The following is a 17,690-nucleotide window of genomic DNA, read 5'->3' on the forward strand; positions in this document are numbered from 1 at the left end:
AGTGACCTAGGTCGTAACCATCTGAAAACATCCATGAGGCAAGACTCTTACAGTTTTGCAAAACCATAAAGAACAAATAAATCAAGCACAAAATTATGTTACTGTGATCCTTAAAAAGGATCCCTAACTAAAGGCATAATTTCACTATACAGACATTACAGGTTTCACCAAGTACAAAGGGGTTTTCAGGTGTTTAGTTATAAAAGGAACTTCATTTTCTTAGAAAAATTAACAACTGGTCTCAAACTAAAGCAGCTGATTATAAGAGCCTCTCAAATCAATTCTGGAGAATTTCCAATTTACCTTCAGTTCAGTGATGTATCAGCATTTGAACAATCTTGTAAAACCCAGCAGTCTTTCCACAGTAGAAGGAAAACATTGAAGCGCAAGTGCCTTGGCTTTCTAAAGTCCTATTTTAAGTTTCTTTCATTTAAACTTTTTGAAATCCACCAAACGGAACAATATCCCCATGAGAAAGGGAAGGCTGGTCTTTTTTCCAAAGGAAGCAGAGGTAACCATATGGAGGGAAATTCAGGAGCTGCTGCCAGGATGGGCGAAGCCACGTCCAGCCCTTCACCCCACGGCCTGCGTGGCAACTAGAACGTGAAAACACGAGACACACAATTCCAGAACACCTACATTAACTAGGACAAGGGTTTCGGGCCTTTCTGCTGCTCCCGGGAAATGAGGTGACAGCTCTCTCCAAGATCCATGCCGAAGCCGCCAGGGTGCACATGCTCTGCCCGGCGGCCCCGCGGACTCCACGGCCCTGACGCTCGGTGGCGGCTGGACAACTGGGAACGATGCCAACGGAGGACAGGCTGCAATCTGCGTTCTACCGCGTCGCACACGGCTCTCTGGTTTCACAGAGAAGTAAAATGTCTATGTGGCAGTGCTCACCGGCCAGCGCCCAGGCGTAACTGGCGTGAGGCCACCTGCTGAAAGGTGAGCACCAACAGCATGACGGCTGTATACACACCACGGATGGCCACTTACCAAGCCACTGTCGTAAACGCCACTTATCTCTCCTAAGTGCTTTAAAGAAACGGGAAACATGTTATTCTAGAAAAACAAATTTATAAGTTTAGAGAGTTTAAAGCAAATCCTGCGAGCACAGACACAGAGACGTTTCCAGAAATGGAGACCGGACACCAAAGCCTGCCACGCTGGTTTTCTTGGGTCTGGCAACCCTGCTCCCCCGGAATCTACCTGCCACACAGCACAGCTCCTGCAGTCCCCAGATCACAGCCACTGTGTAACCACACCAACCGGTGACCACGAAGCTGAGGAGGGTTTCCTGGATGACCTGCCTCTCGGAGGTCAGTGCTCTGAGGAGGGGCCACATCGCACGCATGTGTGTTATCTGCAATCTTGCACGGCACCACTGAAAAGCTCACGACTGAAGGATGGAGAACTTCAAGAACAAATATCCCCAGTTTTGTTCCAGGTGCCAGGGAGCTTGTGAAAGTGTTCGTGTACACCCACAGTTACCAAACAGACTGGAAGCGTACGTGCTCTGAAGAACACCTCCGCGTGTGGCAGCCGCAGGTTCTGACCTAAAACCTGCTTTTTAACTAACAACTGATCAGGCCACCAGCGGATGCGGAGGCCTCCAGCACCATGTCTCATGAGGCAGCATGGCATTCCGGGCCCTGTGACAATGTGAAAACACACGAAAGACTCGTGTGTGCACCTTTATGCACGAAGACTGGGTCACGCTCTCCTCAGTCAGGATCAAACAGACTGAGCAACAGCTCGCCAACACCTCTACAATCTTTATGGCAACGATGTATGTGGACCCTAGTGTTCAGGAGAAGGACCCACGAGAACCTTCCTGCCGATGTCCCAGGATGCAGGACACGGGAGCTGATGTCAGGCACGGGGAGCGGGACCCGCAGGACCACACCACCCTGTCAGGCAGGCCCTGCGCATCGTGCCGTGCGGCCTCTGCGCCAGGCTTAGGTCTGCACCATGCTGGACACAGGCGGGACTGCAAGGAGCCGGGCAGGGCTCTCCCGGTGCACAGCGAGAGCAGGGTCAAGCTGATCTGCCCGCGAGCGCCGGGGGAAGCAGCAGCCGCACCTAGAATTCCGCCACTTCACACTTTCCAGTGCATGAAACTTTACCCGCCCCTTTCATACCAGAACAGCACCTTTGTCACCACCTTAAAAATAGTCCGTCAAAAATAATGCCCGGCCAGTACGATTTCTTTGCCAGAGTTAACAGTAAGCAAGCCCTCCTAACTTTTAACATGGGCTGTGGGCTGCATGTGTCCCCCAGATTATGCCCCCACCTCAGAATGGGACTGCATTCAGAGAAAGGGCCTCTGAGGAGGTTACTAAGGTTAAATGAAATTGTACAGAAGGAACCTCACCCAATGCAGCTGCATCCTTAGAGGCAGAGATCGGGACACAACTACACGCAGCGGGACAACCGCGTGAGGACACAAGGAGCACAGCCATCTAGACGGCAGGGAGAGGCCTTGGGGGACGCCAGCCCTGCCCTGTCTGCACACCGCCCTCCAGCCTCCAGCACCGGGAGAGCAGCTGCTGCGTGAACAACCCCATCCCGTCCTGTGTTTGCTGCTGCTGCAACGCAACCTCACACGTGTCGCATGCAGAGCTGCTTGCACAAACACGCCCTCGGTGGCTTCCCACAGGCCTCATCAGTCAGAAAACGACCCTTGGTGAAAACCGCAATTACGAAGTAACACAGAAAGAGGGCTGGTGAGGACACATCCGTTTTGTGAACATATGAGAGTCCAGCAGACGGACCTCGGGTAACAGGGGCCGGGCCCCCGAGTGAGGACGTGACCCTCCCCTCCAGCTGCAGGATGATGCAGACTGTTGGCTCTGTCCCCTCAGACGCAGTTCTCAGCGCCCGACTGCTTCCCCGCAGGGCCATTCTGGAGAGGACACACCCGACCTTAGCCCAAGCAACATTCTGCTAATAAGGTCCCCACTGCCTGCCACACGCACTTACACAGCCGGAGGGACAAAGTCAAGGTAAAGCTCTAACGCTACTTTGGCCAACGGACCCCAAAGTCCACACAGACTCCGGAATTTCAATCTGAAGTCGCCAGCTCTAGGTCAGCACCACAGTCTGTCGGTCCTGCTCAGGCGGCATCTGCTGCAGCACCGAGTCAGAGTCTCGAAGTTACACGCACGCAATCCTAGGAAAGGTCCTGGGTAGTTCCCTGAACACCCAAGCCCGGAGCGTGGCGGTTTGACGTGCAGGGACGCGCCCACACAGCAGACAGTAGCCCACTCACCCAACACCAACAGCCAGCGCCGAAATGAAAGGCCAGCCAGGGCCCGCATGTCAGTGTCGCAGTCGCCTGGGCTGGCTGGGGTCAACATGCCCCCCGGCCCAGCATCCTCAAGAAAGAACTATGCAGGAAGAATGCAGGGTCATTTTTAGGCAGAGCGATGTGCACACAATAACCCTAAAGTCGTCCGCCACAGGCTCACGGAGCTGAAGGACTTTGCGGCACAGACAGAAACTGAGAACACCCGCAGAAAAATCGCAAAGACTCCCCTAGTTCTCTGGGGCTCGGCGGCCTAAGTGCCTCTAGCCCCAGGGCAGAGGACGAACCAGCTGCTAGACATCAGGAGGGAGACCGTATACTGGGGGCTTAAGGAGACAGGTTTACAGTTCCCCCAGTCCCGGGGCGGAAATGCCCGTGTCCTCCGTGTAACTGGAAGCTAAGACAACACACATTTTGCCAGCGACTTGCGATGGAAGGTTACGCTGGGCAGTGGGCTCTCCAGACCGCACCAAGGCCACTGTCATCCTGGACCCCACATGCCCCCACACCTCCCTCAGGGGCGCCACGGATGAAAGCTGCGCCTCCCGCGACCAGGGGTCCACGTGACGACAGCCAAGGGCTGCGCGACACCTGCCACCCTCGACGCACCACTAGCACTGTGGCCATGCCAACGAGGATCAAACAGGCAGGCCCACTCACCATTCTCCAAGCAGGGACCACTCCCAACAGACCCAGTCACCCGCCAATCCTCCCACGAAACCTGCTGTCGGTTCCAGGGAACACGCTTCAAGAGCTGCACCCGTGGAGGCACAAGGGCTGGTGCGTTGTCTGGAGGGCACGAGACCAGGCGCCCCTGTCCCACGCCTGCCTGCGCCTCCACACAGCCCCAGCCTTAACCATGGGATCTACAGGCCCAGACCAACAGGGAAACACCAAAAACCAAATCTAATTAAAGGCACATCCTGAATCTACTTTTTACCTGACTTGTTAAAATAAAAAATTACCCACGAAGACACAGCACAGAACACGCACCTGTCAACGGTGTGACCTTCCTCGTCCCGCCACCAGGCGATGGAGATCTTCCCCCACACGCTCGCTGGCGGTACTCAAGTACAGAGCGTTAGACAGTATGTAAAGGAAAAGTAGATATGAAAATAAAAAATACACATTATTTAATTCTATTTAAAATAATAAAGTTTAAAATTTTATGATAAATTTTCTCCTTATAAGGAATCCACAAACTTGAGTATTCTGACTCCTGCTCACTGCCCCTCTCCCCTTGGACAACCGAGTGTTACCACACGCAAGAAGCTGGAGCTCCTTCCACTTCCGCTCACATCGGATGGTTCACATGCGGTAGAGAGAGTAAAGGTTACTTAAAATGCTAAAGTCAAACTTTAAAAATGTTTCCAGAAGCAGGTTTAACACATCACATTTTGCTCATGAGCACAAAATTTACAGTCAGAAGTTGCACATAAAGGGTTTATTTTAAATGTTTTAAGGATAGGATAGAGTTACATCATAATTATAAAAATTACTTACAGAATTAACAGATTTATATTGTTTATACTTCTAAATGCAGAGAACAGGGAACTGTCTACACATCGTATAAAATAAAATTAAAAATGAATTCAAGCCTGAAAGATGAGGTCATTTACCTAATTATCAGGTGCGAACACGAGGACCTCTGAACTATGCACATCCGCTCACACCGCACTAATGGTGGAAATACAAAAAGCGCAGCATTTCCAAGGAACCACAGACATTTCAACCATAATTATTTTGTTATAATAATTGTTCCTGTTTTGTCTTTGGAGAACTTTCTTTTTTCTTTTTTTCTTTTTTTAAGACAATCTGCTTGCACATGTTTTCAGGCACTACAATTTGTGACAATCCGAACAGTCTTCTAATGGGTCCACAGGGTTCAGAGATTCGAGCCCAATGCACTGCGGGGTTTGGCACGTAAAACAAGAATAGGAATGAACTCTGGCTGAGAGGTGACTGGGCGCTTCGAGAATGCACAGTCCCTTCAAATGCTGCACGACAGACAGAGCTGGGAAATCACCTTCTGCTGGCGCTGGCTCGCCAGTGCATTCTCATCCTACGACCACTACAACGGCACAGGAAGCAAATATACAGAAAACAGAAAACAAAATCAAAACAAAGATAGAAAACAAAAAACCTAAATATCTTCCACATGCAAGTTCAGTTAGTTACATTGAACATTCTACTTAGAATAGAGCATGCAAAAAAGGATGGTCTGCGTTTAAGGTTCTCCTCGGAAGCTTCACGTGGCAGCCGGACGTCACACGCACACGACACGGGAACACGATAGCAGGTCAGTGAGGAAGGCCGGGACATTTTATACAGGTTCCGGGCTTGTGCGGTCACAAGTCCCATGATAATTTTGGAAACTCATGTCAGGCTCCTACAACCAGGAACCAACATTCTGATACCAGGAAAAGGCAAGCAATGCATGCAGATCTGAAACGTGAGCCTAGAACGAAGCCTGAAGTACCGGGCGAGGGAGTGGAATCAGTCACCGCGCAAGTGTGGGTTAAGCCACCAAAAGAAAAGAGAATTTGGGGGGGGGGGGCAGGAAAACAACAGAAAACCCCTTCCCCTTCCTTCCGCCCTCAAGGCAGCAAATGGAAATGATGAAACTAACGGTGATCATCATGTGTCACGTTCATCGGGAGAGTGGCAGACCATGTAGTATCGAAGGTGCTAAAGGTACTCGCAGGAAAACCATGATGTGAGTTGTCAAGTGACGCTGGGAAGGTTGCCACTGACCCAGCCCTCAGGATACTCCAAAGAACACTGGTTTTCAGTCCAAAGTCACTGTACCATGTTCGTACAGTGCACACACCGGACGCCCTACTCTCGGGGCACACGTGTCTACCTGTGCTCGGGGAGCAGACTCAGCCTGGAGACTGGCATGCAGGGACTCCTGACCAGAGCCACTGGGAAAGAGGTGATGGACAGTCGTGCAGCACGACCCCTGCTGAAGCCAGAGAAGTGTGAGACCAGGCAGGCACCGCAGGGAGAGGCGCAGAGGCAGACAAGCTCCCCTCCGCGGCCCGAGGGGAGGCACTGCATTCTAGAGCGCGGGGGTCACTGTCCAACAGCATGACAACGCACAGCCTTCCAAAGGCAAAGCAGGCACCGCGCGGACCGCGCACAGTAAGGCCACCAACAACAGAACCTCCAGTACTGAGAACAGCCGTGACAGAGGCCGCACGGACTGCTGGTAGTCAGCTGGCAACACGTGCATTCAGCCTTCTGCCCGACCCTCAGGTAAGCTCTCCAACCTCCACAAGACACTGCATTCCGTGCGGCCTCTCTCCTGGCTTTCAAACTGGCAGGGCTCATCTGAAACAACGTGACAGATGATGACCATGTCGCTGCCACCCAACCACTTCTGTGATTCTACTTCGGTCAAAACCACCTTGCAGGAACAAGCCACGAAAGGGCTGTGAGGCTGAGGGCCACAGTCACACCCACAGGCTAGCACGATGACAGGAGAGTCCCCGTCAGCAGAACACCGGGAGCCAAGCGCGCTCAGCACCACAGAAAGTGTCGGGGACCCAGGCCATGACATGTCTACATACTCTCTGTGGGGAAAAGCTGGGGGAAGCCTTCTGACCACAACCACGTATCAGTAAGAACAGTAATAAAAATAAAAGTGTCCCAGAGAACTTGTCAGAAGGCCACAACACCACTCTCCAACTTGTATGTCTCGGATCAAAGCACTAGGTTCCGCCAGGAACTTACCACATGCACACAAACCACTGGCGCGCTGTTGCCTCTCAAATCACGTACTAGAATCCAGACTGCTGATCGTACAGACTAACAGACCAGGTTGTGCCGTACAAAGCACCACGGCATCACACCGTGTGGACCAAGTACCTGGGCTTTGCTTTAAAACAAAAAAAGTATTTATGATAAAAAATGTAAACAAAATTCTACAAAGCTTAGAAATTAAAGGCAGCTTTTTACCCAGCTTTCTGTTTTGTTAAATTCTAATGTGGGTCCAGCAACTGTTCACAAATGATTCCTATTCGGACTCATGGTTTAAAGCCTCCAGACTGAAAAAGGTGTCTGAACTTCTGACTTCCAAAACACGCTGAACGTCTGTGTCTCCTGTGCCCACATTTACTTTTAAGTAAACAGCAGTAATATACGAAATCAGACTGACTGAGGACAAGCACTCCTGTTAAACTGGAGAATATTACTGAACCCCCGCCCCAATCCACAAGGAAAGGACTGCCAAGGAAGCATGTGGGTGTGGGTGTGTGTGTGTGTGTGTGTGTGTGTGTGTGGCGCGTATGGACACACACGGATGCGGACAGGGAGAGAGAGGTCCATACACGTCTCGACGAAGAAGGCAGTACCGACAGCGCCAGACCATGCTTGCAGCGTGGCAGCAGGTGGGAAGAAGTACGGTGCTGGGGGGTGGGGCGGTCCAGTCCAGTTTACACGACCGCGGTGCTATCTTAACTTCACCAAACTTGCCTGTAACTCCCCTCCAGACACGCAGACTTCTCGTAAGAGGAAGGAGTTCTTACACAAAATGCTCTGTGTTCACATCAATCTGTACTATTCAGAACAAACCGGTTCTGCTGGCAGAGATTGTGGGTTCGCAGGGACATTTAAGCTTTCATTAAACTGGAAAGCAATCAAGTCTTTATGTCTACAAATTATACATTTAATAGTTCCACAAATTTGGCCAAGTCCATGATGACATCTAGGATGTTTTCACCAAATCGTAGACGTAAATATGGAAATCGTCATCGAACTTGATGAAGTAGACCGACGGTTTGGCCTCCACCTGGTGAATGACCATGCCAGTCCTCTTGGAGCCGTCCTCTTTGGCGTACTCTACCTGCTTGCCCACCAGGCTGTCCACAACTTCTCCCGGCTCCCGTTCTGCTGGAGGAGAATCGTCTGCGTGGAAGATGGCGGAAGAAAGAATTCAAAGTCAATTTTTACGTAAGTACCAACTCACGTATCTATTTCAATAACAGTGTTTAAAACGTAACATCCGGATTCATCCTAATTATCTAGAGCAAGAGTCGGCCCACTTCTTCAAGGGCCAGAGGTTTGAGGACATAGGTCTCTGCACCCACCAACTGCTCGGCCCTGTGGGTCCTGTGAGAGTAGCTGCGAGGGGCACAGAACCGAAAAGTGTGCCAATAAAACTTTATTTACAAAAACAGTGTGCTGTTCTCCACCCCCTCAGGATGTAGACGTGTCAAGAATTTTGAAAAATCATAATCAGAAATCCCTGTGGCTTCTATTTAATTACAGCTGAGACTGGCTGAGGGGGTGAGGCAAGGAACGGCCGGAGAAAAGCCTGGATGCACAGAACTTCTCAAAAGCCACAGTGACCCTGAAACAGGCCTTCAAGACACACAACACCTCCTAGGACACGGAGCGTATGCCACTCTCGTCAACACTCTGCTGCTGAAATGAACTGGGACTCCTCAAAGCTTCTTCCTCCCCAGGTTCGCTGCATCTCATTGCTGGTCTTCCTACCCGAGCTCTCGGGTAAGATTTCCCAGGCTCTGGAGATAGGTGCTGAGCGAACCCCTGCCCAGACTAATCAGGACGGGACCTCCAGGACAGCACTGGTCCACAGCAAAGCCCGTGTGCTGGGAATCCTGCCCTGAGCCAGCAGGGCTATGCGGTGTTCTCAGAGCACAGAAACCAGAGCAAACCTCCAGCAGCAAAGACCCAAAGGGCAGGGGATGGAGCCGGGAGGCTACCACCCTCTCTCCAGAAACCCCTGCAGGTCCTGCGTGGGGCGAGCCATTTTGCAAGGAGCAAGAGAGGGCTTCCAGATGCCCTCGGGGGGTGCTGCACCCCACGCTTACCCCAGGCTGCCTGTGCTCTCGCTGCTGGCACATCGCCCCCACCCCAGCCTCACACACAGCCGGCTGCAGTCCCGAGCACGTCTGTCCTTCAACTGCGGACACAGCCCTACCAGGCTAGTCTGACCGCTGGTGCTGACATCACGCACGATGCCAGCCACAAGCCCGCGTCCAGCGGTCATCAGTTCCTCTGAGCAGGAAAGTGATGCCGAACCCAAAGCTCCAGTCCTCTCTTCAAAACTGCTCTTTCCTCAGCAGCGGCGCCAGCCCCCCACGCCCTCGGGGTGCTGCACGCTTACAGAGCATTCCAAAGCCACGACAGCCGGGCCTCTCTGGCGACTGAGCCAAGATGCCAGAGCCTCACACGAAGGCCGCTGCAAGCGCCCGGCTCCAGGACATCACTGGTGGCAGCTGCACTTTCACACTCGCAAAACCAGCTGGCAAGCAGGGGAGGAGGCTGAGCGGCTGAGGAAGGGGTAATGGGAGGCCAAGGGGGGCCAAGCGGAGCCCGAGCAGGGGCTAAGGAGGGGCTAAAGGGGGCCAAGGGGGCACTGGGAGACTCTGCGGACAGCCCAGATGGCCCAAATGCCCCTACGCTTTCACGCAGCAAAGCAACAGTTCTTACTGTGGCTCTTTCTCTACAAAAAAGTTAAAAATCAGGGGCACCTGGGTGGCTCAATGGGTTAAAGCCTCTGCCTTCGGCTCAGGTCATGATCTCAGGGTCCTGGGATCGAGCCCCGCATCGGGCTCTCTGCTCAGCGGGGAGCCTGCTTCCTCCTCTCTCTCTCTGCCTGCCTCTCTGCCTACTTGTGATCTCTCTCTGTCAAATAAGTAAAATCTTAAAAAAAAAAAAAAGCTAAAGATCAACTTCATACGAACAACACTCCTGATAATTAAATTCCTGCCCATAAATCATCCCTGTACAGATTTAGAATGAAAGTATACAGAGCCAAGGACAAAGAAGGTGGAGAGTCAGGGCTGAAGAGCACCTGGCAAGCAGGTTCACGGACTTGTCGACAGAAGAACCTGTACAGGCCCAGGGAACCCTGTGCTGGAGGAAAGCAATGGAGTAGTTTGAAAAAGAACAGGTTTACCCCAAAATGAAACTAGGAAAATAATTCCACTCACAACCACATCAAAAAGAGCAAAGTAGGGATGTGTGGGTGGCTCAGTCGGTTAAGCCACTGCCTTCAGCTCAGGTCATGATCCCAGGGTCCTGGGATCCTTGTTCAGCCTGCTTCTCTCTCTGCCTCTGCCTGCAGCTCTGCCTGCTTGTGTTTGCTCTCCCTCTCTCTCTCGATCTGACAAATCAATAAATAAAATCTTAAAAAAAAAAAAAAAAAAAGAGCAAAGTATTTAGGAATAAACTTAACAAAGTGTAAAACTAATACTCTGCAAACTACAAGAGACTACTGATGAAGATCTTTAGTTCTCAATAAATGGGAAACTATCCCGGGCTCCTGGGTCAGAAGGCTTCACAGCGTCAAGGCGATCAGAGATTCAAGACAATCTCCATCAGAATCCCAGCTGACTTCCTTGCAGAAACTGACAAACGGATTCCAAAACTCAGAACACTGTCAGGGACCCAGAAGAGTCAAAACAATTCTGAGAGAGAAAAAGTAGGACTCGGCACCTCTCAATGTCAAAACTTACTTGAGAGCCACATGACTGAGAATGGCACGTGCCCCAGCAGACAGGAGCACAGCCGTCCATCTGCAGCCAGCTCCCTTTCACCGCTGGCACCGAAACCAGCCGGCAGGGAAGAAAAGTCTTTCCACAACATGGTGCTCAGGCAACATGCACAAGAACGAAGGGGTGCCCTTCCACCACATCATAAAAATGAACTCAACATGTACTGAAGATCTAAATGTAAGAGCAAGACCTGTAGAACTTGCCAAAGAAACCAAAAGGGTAAATCGTCATGATTTACCAGAAGCATGAGCTCCGAAAGAAAACACTGGACTTCATCACAATTAAAAACTTCTGTGCTTCAACAAGCACCAAGAAAGCGAACAGAAACCCACAGAATAAAACAAAGTGCCTGCAAATCCTACATGGGTCCAGAGACCCCCATCAAGATCCAGACTCTGACGCCGCAACAGAACAGGGGCCCAACTGGGAAACAGGCAGAGGACACCAACAGACTTCTCTCCGAAAAAAACACCAAAAAACGGGGACACTGTCTGGGTGGCTCAGTCGGTGAAGCATCTGCCTTTGGCTCGGATTGTGATCTCAGGGTCCTGGGGTTGAGCCCCACGTCAGGCTCCCTGCTCAGTGGGGAGCCTGCTTCTCCCTCTGTGTTCTCTCTCTCCTTCTCAAATAGATAAATAAAATCTAAAAAAAGAAAGAAAGAAAAAAAGACACAGAAACGGCCAATCACACACAAAAGGATGCCTGACATCTTGAGTGCTCAGGGAAATGTAAACCAAGACCATGACAAGGCAGCATGTCGCAACCACAAGGACACAGTGAAAACATCAGTTATCAGGCTGTGTGTGCATCAGAGCCCTCACACGCAGCTGATGTGCGCGGAGAAGGGTGCAACGGGTGCCCAGGTGATTCAACAGTGACCACAGAACCATCAATCCCACTCCTCGGTATGCACCCAAGAGAACTGAAAACATGTGCTCAGACACCCGCAACCCAAGGGCTGGCCGCAGCATCCTTCCCCATCGGCAAGAGGTGGACACGCCACACGCTCCCCCGCGACGGATGACACGCGTGCGCGCAGGGCCGCTGTATGTGGCGTGTAAAGAGATGAAGCACGGACACTCGTCACAACATGACGAGCCTTGAAAACCCTGAGCTGAGTAAGGACACCACATACACGGGCCCACCATTCTCGTCCACGTGCAAATCCGCAGCCTGAAACAGTGCAACTGCACGGAAAACACGTACCCTTGGCAAATGGTGCGAAGTTTCACAAGGCATGCTTGGTGCATGGTGAAAAGAATGATCACTCAACCGCAGTAATCCAAATAAAGAAGATGCAACTACAAAACGGCTCATCAAACATCTCGTTCTAACCGTCAAGTTCCTCTGGAATCAACAGAACAAAGGCTGTCGACGCACTTACTAGAATCAGGCATAATGCGAAGGTCGCCTTCTTTATAATCATCTAAAAGCTGGTACATGTACAAGACGGGGTCCTTCTCGTAGGTGATGTAGAACCACGTGTTCATGATGGGGGCGCGTGCCAGGACCATCCCCCTCCACTCGTCCTTGGAGCCGTCCTCCGTCTCAAACATGTGCTCCACCGCCTTGCCGATCATCGTGTCGGCCAGGTGCGCGTCGCTGATCCGGGAGGTCGCTGGGGACGAGAAGCAAACAACGGCTCGCACGGGGTTTTAAGAGACACACGCCTCGAAGGCTGAGCTCACGCGAGGGGGAGGCTGGAAGGACTGACCACACCAGCGGCTCCGGGGCCCCCGGCAGGCCTCAGGGGCCACACGATGCCAAACCCCGCGGGCCCCAGACTACAGGATCCCACGAGAACCTGCCATTCTTCTGTGCGCTTTGCTCAACTCCTGCCCGTGGTACTGTGTCTAAATTGGAGATTCCCCGGTTTGCTGGAGGCACAGCGTGCTCTCTGGTACTAACAGTCACTTTCCATGCTGCGGGAAGGACAGCCCGAGGGCAGAAACGCTGAACAGGGGCGTCCCGCGCAGCCTCACTCACCTTCCCTCTACGAACACCTACGTCATCACGGGCCAGGGCTGAAAACTAAGAAATGCACTCGTGCCAGGCCCGAGAGGTCAGCCTCGCTTCCACTGTGTTTTCGACAGTGGTGGTCACGGAGCCGGAGCCCCGGACGAAACGCCCAGCGCTTCCGCTGCGTCATGTGAAGAACCAACTGCTTCCCTGGGCCTGCCACCCCCTCCTTGTCTGTCCCTGCCCCCACGGGCCTCTCCCTCTCCCCACCGGGCTCCCCCGTCTGCGGGACCAGGAGCCCCTGTCGCCTGCTCCCACTGCGTCCCCCAGTGACATCCGCCACCACGTGCTGACACCGTGATGGAAGGAGGACCCTTCCCGTCTGTCTCCCGAGCCTGAGATCCCAGGGCGTCCACACCTGCCTACAGACTAACCCTCAGCCCTGCTCTGCGGGCTTTAGGAGGCAGGCGGAAACTCACCACCTTCCTCTAGCAACACTGGGAAATTACGGAGAATCCTAACGATTTTAAGGTTTCTCTGGTCCTCACGTTTTAGACAACTGTCTTGAAAAACAATCAGCAGTTCTGTTTTACTCATTCCCAAGTGCATCTATCTCTGTTAAAGTACAATTCAAAGGCATACACATTACCATTTCTTTCTCAAGACACCGTTACCCAATTTGATCAGAAAGACATCGAAACACATCCGGTGGCTCTGCTTCCACACGCGACCATTCTAGACTACATAAACCCCCCGCACACTGGAGTAAGGCCCACTGGTTTCGAAGTTCTCAAGCTTGCCCATCTCTGGACTCCCGTCCACGATGCTGACCCATTCCTGAGGATCGGAAAGTGCCCTTCTTCCCGCGGACAACTACGAGACTGCCGTGTCAGAGGTCACAAACGACAGCGCTACACACCGCATCTCTCACGAAAAAGACCCTTCCTCGCCAACACGCAGCACGGGGGCGGTGGGGCTCTGCGACTGTCAGCCTCTGCGGTGCGGCTTCCCGGGAGACGCCCGGTTCCCCGCCTGCGTCCCCGGCGACCTGTCGCGCGCTCCTGGCACACGCCCAAGATCCAGCCTACAAGCCCCTGCTGCTGCCAAGGCGCGTCTCCCGGTCGGTGTTTTCAGGAAAAGGAGACGCTCCTGTGGGACGCTACGGGACACACAAGCGGCAGCTCAGACGCTGACGCGCAGCACGGACCCTGCGACCCGTCCCCGCGGACCCGTCCCCCGGGCACGTCCCCTCCGGCTCTCCCACGCGCGCAGAGAACGCGGGCAACTCCGCAGCGAAGCCAACGGCGCGGCCCGGCTCCGAGCCCGGCCAGGCCCGCGCGGGCACTTCTGCACAGACAGCAGACGCCGGCAGCGCTCCAAGTCGGGGGCGCAAACCCAAAGCCAGAGCGAGGGACACGGGCCGGCGCGACGGCAGACGAACCCGAGCCCGAGCCCGCGGCGGGAAACCAAACGCCGCCAACGCGTGGAGAACCGAGCGCCGACTCCTCCGTCTCCTCAGTCAAACCCGGAACGCCACTGCCGGGACGAGTCTCCGGGGAAAGGACAGCAGCGGCGGGAGAGGGACCTGACCCCGCAGCGGCCCAGCGGCAGGCGCGGCCAGGGCCGACCGCGGTGCAGGGGGCCTGGAAGGGGCGCACGCGTGCAGCGCAGTGTCGCGCGGCCTCGGAGGGAAGGAGACGCGGCCACCGGCTAGACGGGGCGAGCCCCCAGCACGCCGTGCTGAGGAAGCGGCCGGCCACAGAAAGACAAACAGTCTCAGTCCTGCTGACGGGGTCTGAAGGGGGCCGACGTGGCGGAAGCGGAGGGCGGGCGGGGCGGGGCGGGGGCCGGGGACAGAGCTGCAGCCTGACAAGATGCAGGGATGTGGAGACGCGCTCCGCAGCAGCGCCAGCGGAATCACCGACACTGCGGAACCCTCAAGGCAGGACATTTCAGGTCCCATTTTTCTTTCCACCAAAATAAACAGTCGGTCAGTCTTGGAGGGGATCCTTTACCGACATGCGATCCCACAGAGAAGACACCGCGTGTGCCGAGTGACGCACCGCGCGCCGCCGCCTTCCTGCGCGGGACGGGGTGAAGGCCACGCGACTCCCAGACTGCGGGGTCGCAGGGAGCACCACAATTAGCTATGACGTGAAGTCCGGGTGCGACACACTGCTGGTCTGCAGGGGGCCCTTGGATTTCCTTTTTAAAATGCTCTGCTGTTTACAAAAGCAACCCGCCTCCTGCTGGGAACTTCTAGAAAAACACTGGACAACTCTGAACAGCCCATCAGCAGAGATACTGACAGATTTCAGGGTATTTTGGTCAAACCAAAATAAAAGGTCTTTTCCTGCCCTACGATGGCAGAAGAACTCAGGAGAATGGGCACAGGCCGCGCAGCAAAATGCAGTAAATCTCACGGGAGCAGACAGTCTCGCCCCAGGGGAGATGCGGACCCAACCTCTGGGTCAGAAGAACACATGACAATCACTTCCTACGAACAATGGAGATGAGCGTTTAGATGTTTTTAAGACCTTCAGGCTCAGACGCCTCCACGGGAGTCTCTCACGCTGGAAACGAGCAGGCGTCAAGACCAGGAAGAAACCGAGGCTGTGTCTCGGGAGGAAGGGAGGCGTGCGGTGGCCCAAAGGACAGGTGTGCTGCGACAGCTGGCCGAGACGGCGCGCCGCCCGATGAGCTCGCTGCCTTCCAGGAACGGGTAGAACAGAGGGAAAGCAAGCTTTCTGAGAGAAACGAGGACGGACACAGCCCCGCTACCCACAGGGAACCCCAACAAAGGACCTGCTGCTCTGGCCGAGCATCAGCGTGGGGGGAGGCGCCCGGTCCCAAGAGCACAGCAGCAGAAACAAAGGGCACCGACTGTCCGACCCCACGCTTCCACCCGCCAAGTCCACCTCTGCCAGGACTCCGTCTGTTAACCCGGAGGCCTCTGAAGCCCATCCCCAGAGCATAAACCCGCGCTCACGCACGAGGAGCACGGCCGTCTGCAAACATCTCCGAGTGAACACACGGAAGAAGGTGCTGCATCCCACTGACCACAACAGCAACATTTTACTTTATTCTTAAAGGTAAAATCAGTCATTACTGTTATTAATTGACAACTTGTGCCTTAAGGAACTAGGTTATGAAAGGGAAGCACGCTGTATAACACTTAAAAAAAGAAAGGCTGTGCTCACTTCCCTGTCACTGTGCAAACTCTAAAGACTGTGTGAGCAAGCCCACGGGTTCTGGCGGCCCGAATTCGGGCTGACAGTACAGTATCACTTACGTAGTAATACACATGCTGAGATCACTTCACATAAGGATTCTACAATAAAGGCATAAGCTACTACAATCAGAGTAAGTACACAGCACATTTGAGCTAATAAGAAAATATTCTTACCCATCAGAGTCCACGTGAACAGTGAGCAAAATGTGGGAAATAACCATGTTAGAAATCATCAGATCGTCAGTTTCTTCAGCAACAACTTCATACATCGTTATGTCCTTCACAGTCCCTCAAACTGTGGTTTGAGAGACTGAACTATGTATCGGGAGTGCGTGCACTCCAGTAAGAATAAAAACACCAGTAATGCAAAAGAATCATCAAAAAGCATCCATTTCGATCATCATTTTTAAAGCATACAACGCACAAATAGTAAAGAGAACTTACCAACTCTATCAGGGAGGACTTCGAGCGCAGAAACTCTTTCATCTTTATTAAGTTCTAGTCCATAAACACAGTCAAATCCATCGTATTTTATAAGATACAAAGAAGGGTTTACAGGCACCTGGTCCAGCACGGTTCCTTTCCACTGGGTGACAGGGCCGTTCCCCTCCTTCCACCCATGCTGAATCCTGCAGCCCACGATGTTCCGCCGGGGCTGGGACACAGGTTTGCTCGGCCCCACACTGCTCCGATGTTTTCTGCATTCACACATATATACACGTAAGGGATCATCTCAGAAGCACCCACCCCTCGATCCAACGCTACCGCTAACCAGCATGCTCTCCTATGGGTCCTCCCAGGCCCGCACTAGCTAGGGGTGCCACTCTCCCGGTCCAAGCGCCTCAAGCTGGGCCCTCGGGGTCACCGTGTGTGCACACGGAGTGCTGGCCACAGGGCTCCCCCTACACGCACTGCGCCGGGCCGAAGAGCACTGCTGCCTTAGGCAAGCTTGGCCCTCATACTGAGCACGAGCACTGCGTTCTCAGCATTCCCGTCCCCTCTAATGGGTGAGCTCACAGTGATCCCAGTTACCAGAGAAAGAGAAGGGCTGCGCACGGGAAGTACCACACATGCGCGTGAGCCCGTTGCTCGTCTAACGGAAATGGGCAAACCGTTCAATCTCGCCCACTCAGGATCCCACACCACGAGCCCCCACCACCTTAATCAGTGAGTGAGAAGCCACTAGACATGGCGCTTCTCCTCCTCCCCCACCCCCGGCCGGAGTCCAGGCCGGCTGGCACCCCCATGTCGTACCGTCAGTACTCTCTAGAAAACAGAATCTTACACATTTGCATTTGTGACAAATACTTAACGTAATGTAAAAATTATTGCAGCAACACCAAACCACGTTCTTCCCAGATCATTTAACAACTGAAAAATCTACACCCGATGTTTATTTACAAGCAGTACACGTGGGTCTCGTGATCAGGGAAGGAATCCTGGTCCCTGGGAGTCCGCACATAAGGCCTGGGCTGGCATGAATACGAGCTGAGGGCCAGGCCCCGCCCGTGCTGCCAGGAGAGCTTCCGGCGGCAGAAAGCTCTCGGCTGCCTCACCGCGAGCGCAAGTGATGAGCGACTGGAGTACACACAAACTCTGAGACAAAAAACAATTTATTGTAGGCTATGAGGTATACAGAGGGATGTATTTCAAGTAGTCAATCCGG

General features: G+C 53.3%; 1 protein-coding gene across 6 annotated transcripts in view; it reads right to left on the reverse strand.

The window, feature by feature from the left end:
• Positions 1-4,736: 4,736 nt before the first annotated feature.
• The window catches only part of SPIN1 (spindlin 1), a 78,795-nt gene continuing 65,841 nt past the window's right edge, over positions 4,737-17,690 (reverse strand). For 5 of the 6 annotated variants that reach the window (XM_045083029.1, XM_045083031.1, XM_045083030.1 and 2 more), the window contains 3 exons: positions 16,469-16,722; positions 12,218-12,451; positions 4,737-8,215 (listed from right to left, as the gene is read on the reverse strand). In XM_045083029.1, the coding sequence (XP_044938964.1) occupies positions 8,016-8,215; positions 12,218-12,451; positions 16,469-16,722 (688 nt within the window). In that variant the 3' untranslated portion in view covers positions 4,737-8,015. The remainder of the gene's footprint in view (positions 8,216-12,217; positions 12,452-16,468; positions 16,723-17,690) is intronic. The other variant, XM_045083032.1, reaches the window with a different exon arrangement.

This window comes from Mustela putorius, unplaced genomic scaffold (assembly GCF_011764305.1).
Source record: "Mustela putorius furo isolate JIRA1106 unplaced genomic scaffold, ASM1176430v1.1 tig00000680_pilon_pilon_pilon, whole genome shotgun sequence".
In the NCBI taxonomy this organism is placed as follows: Eukaryota; Metazoa; Chordata; class Mammalia; order Carnivora; family Mustelidae; genus Mustela; species Mustela putorius.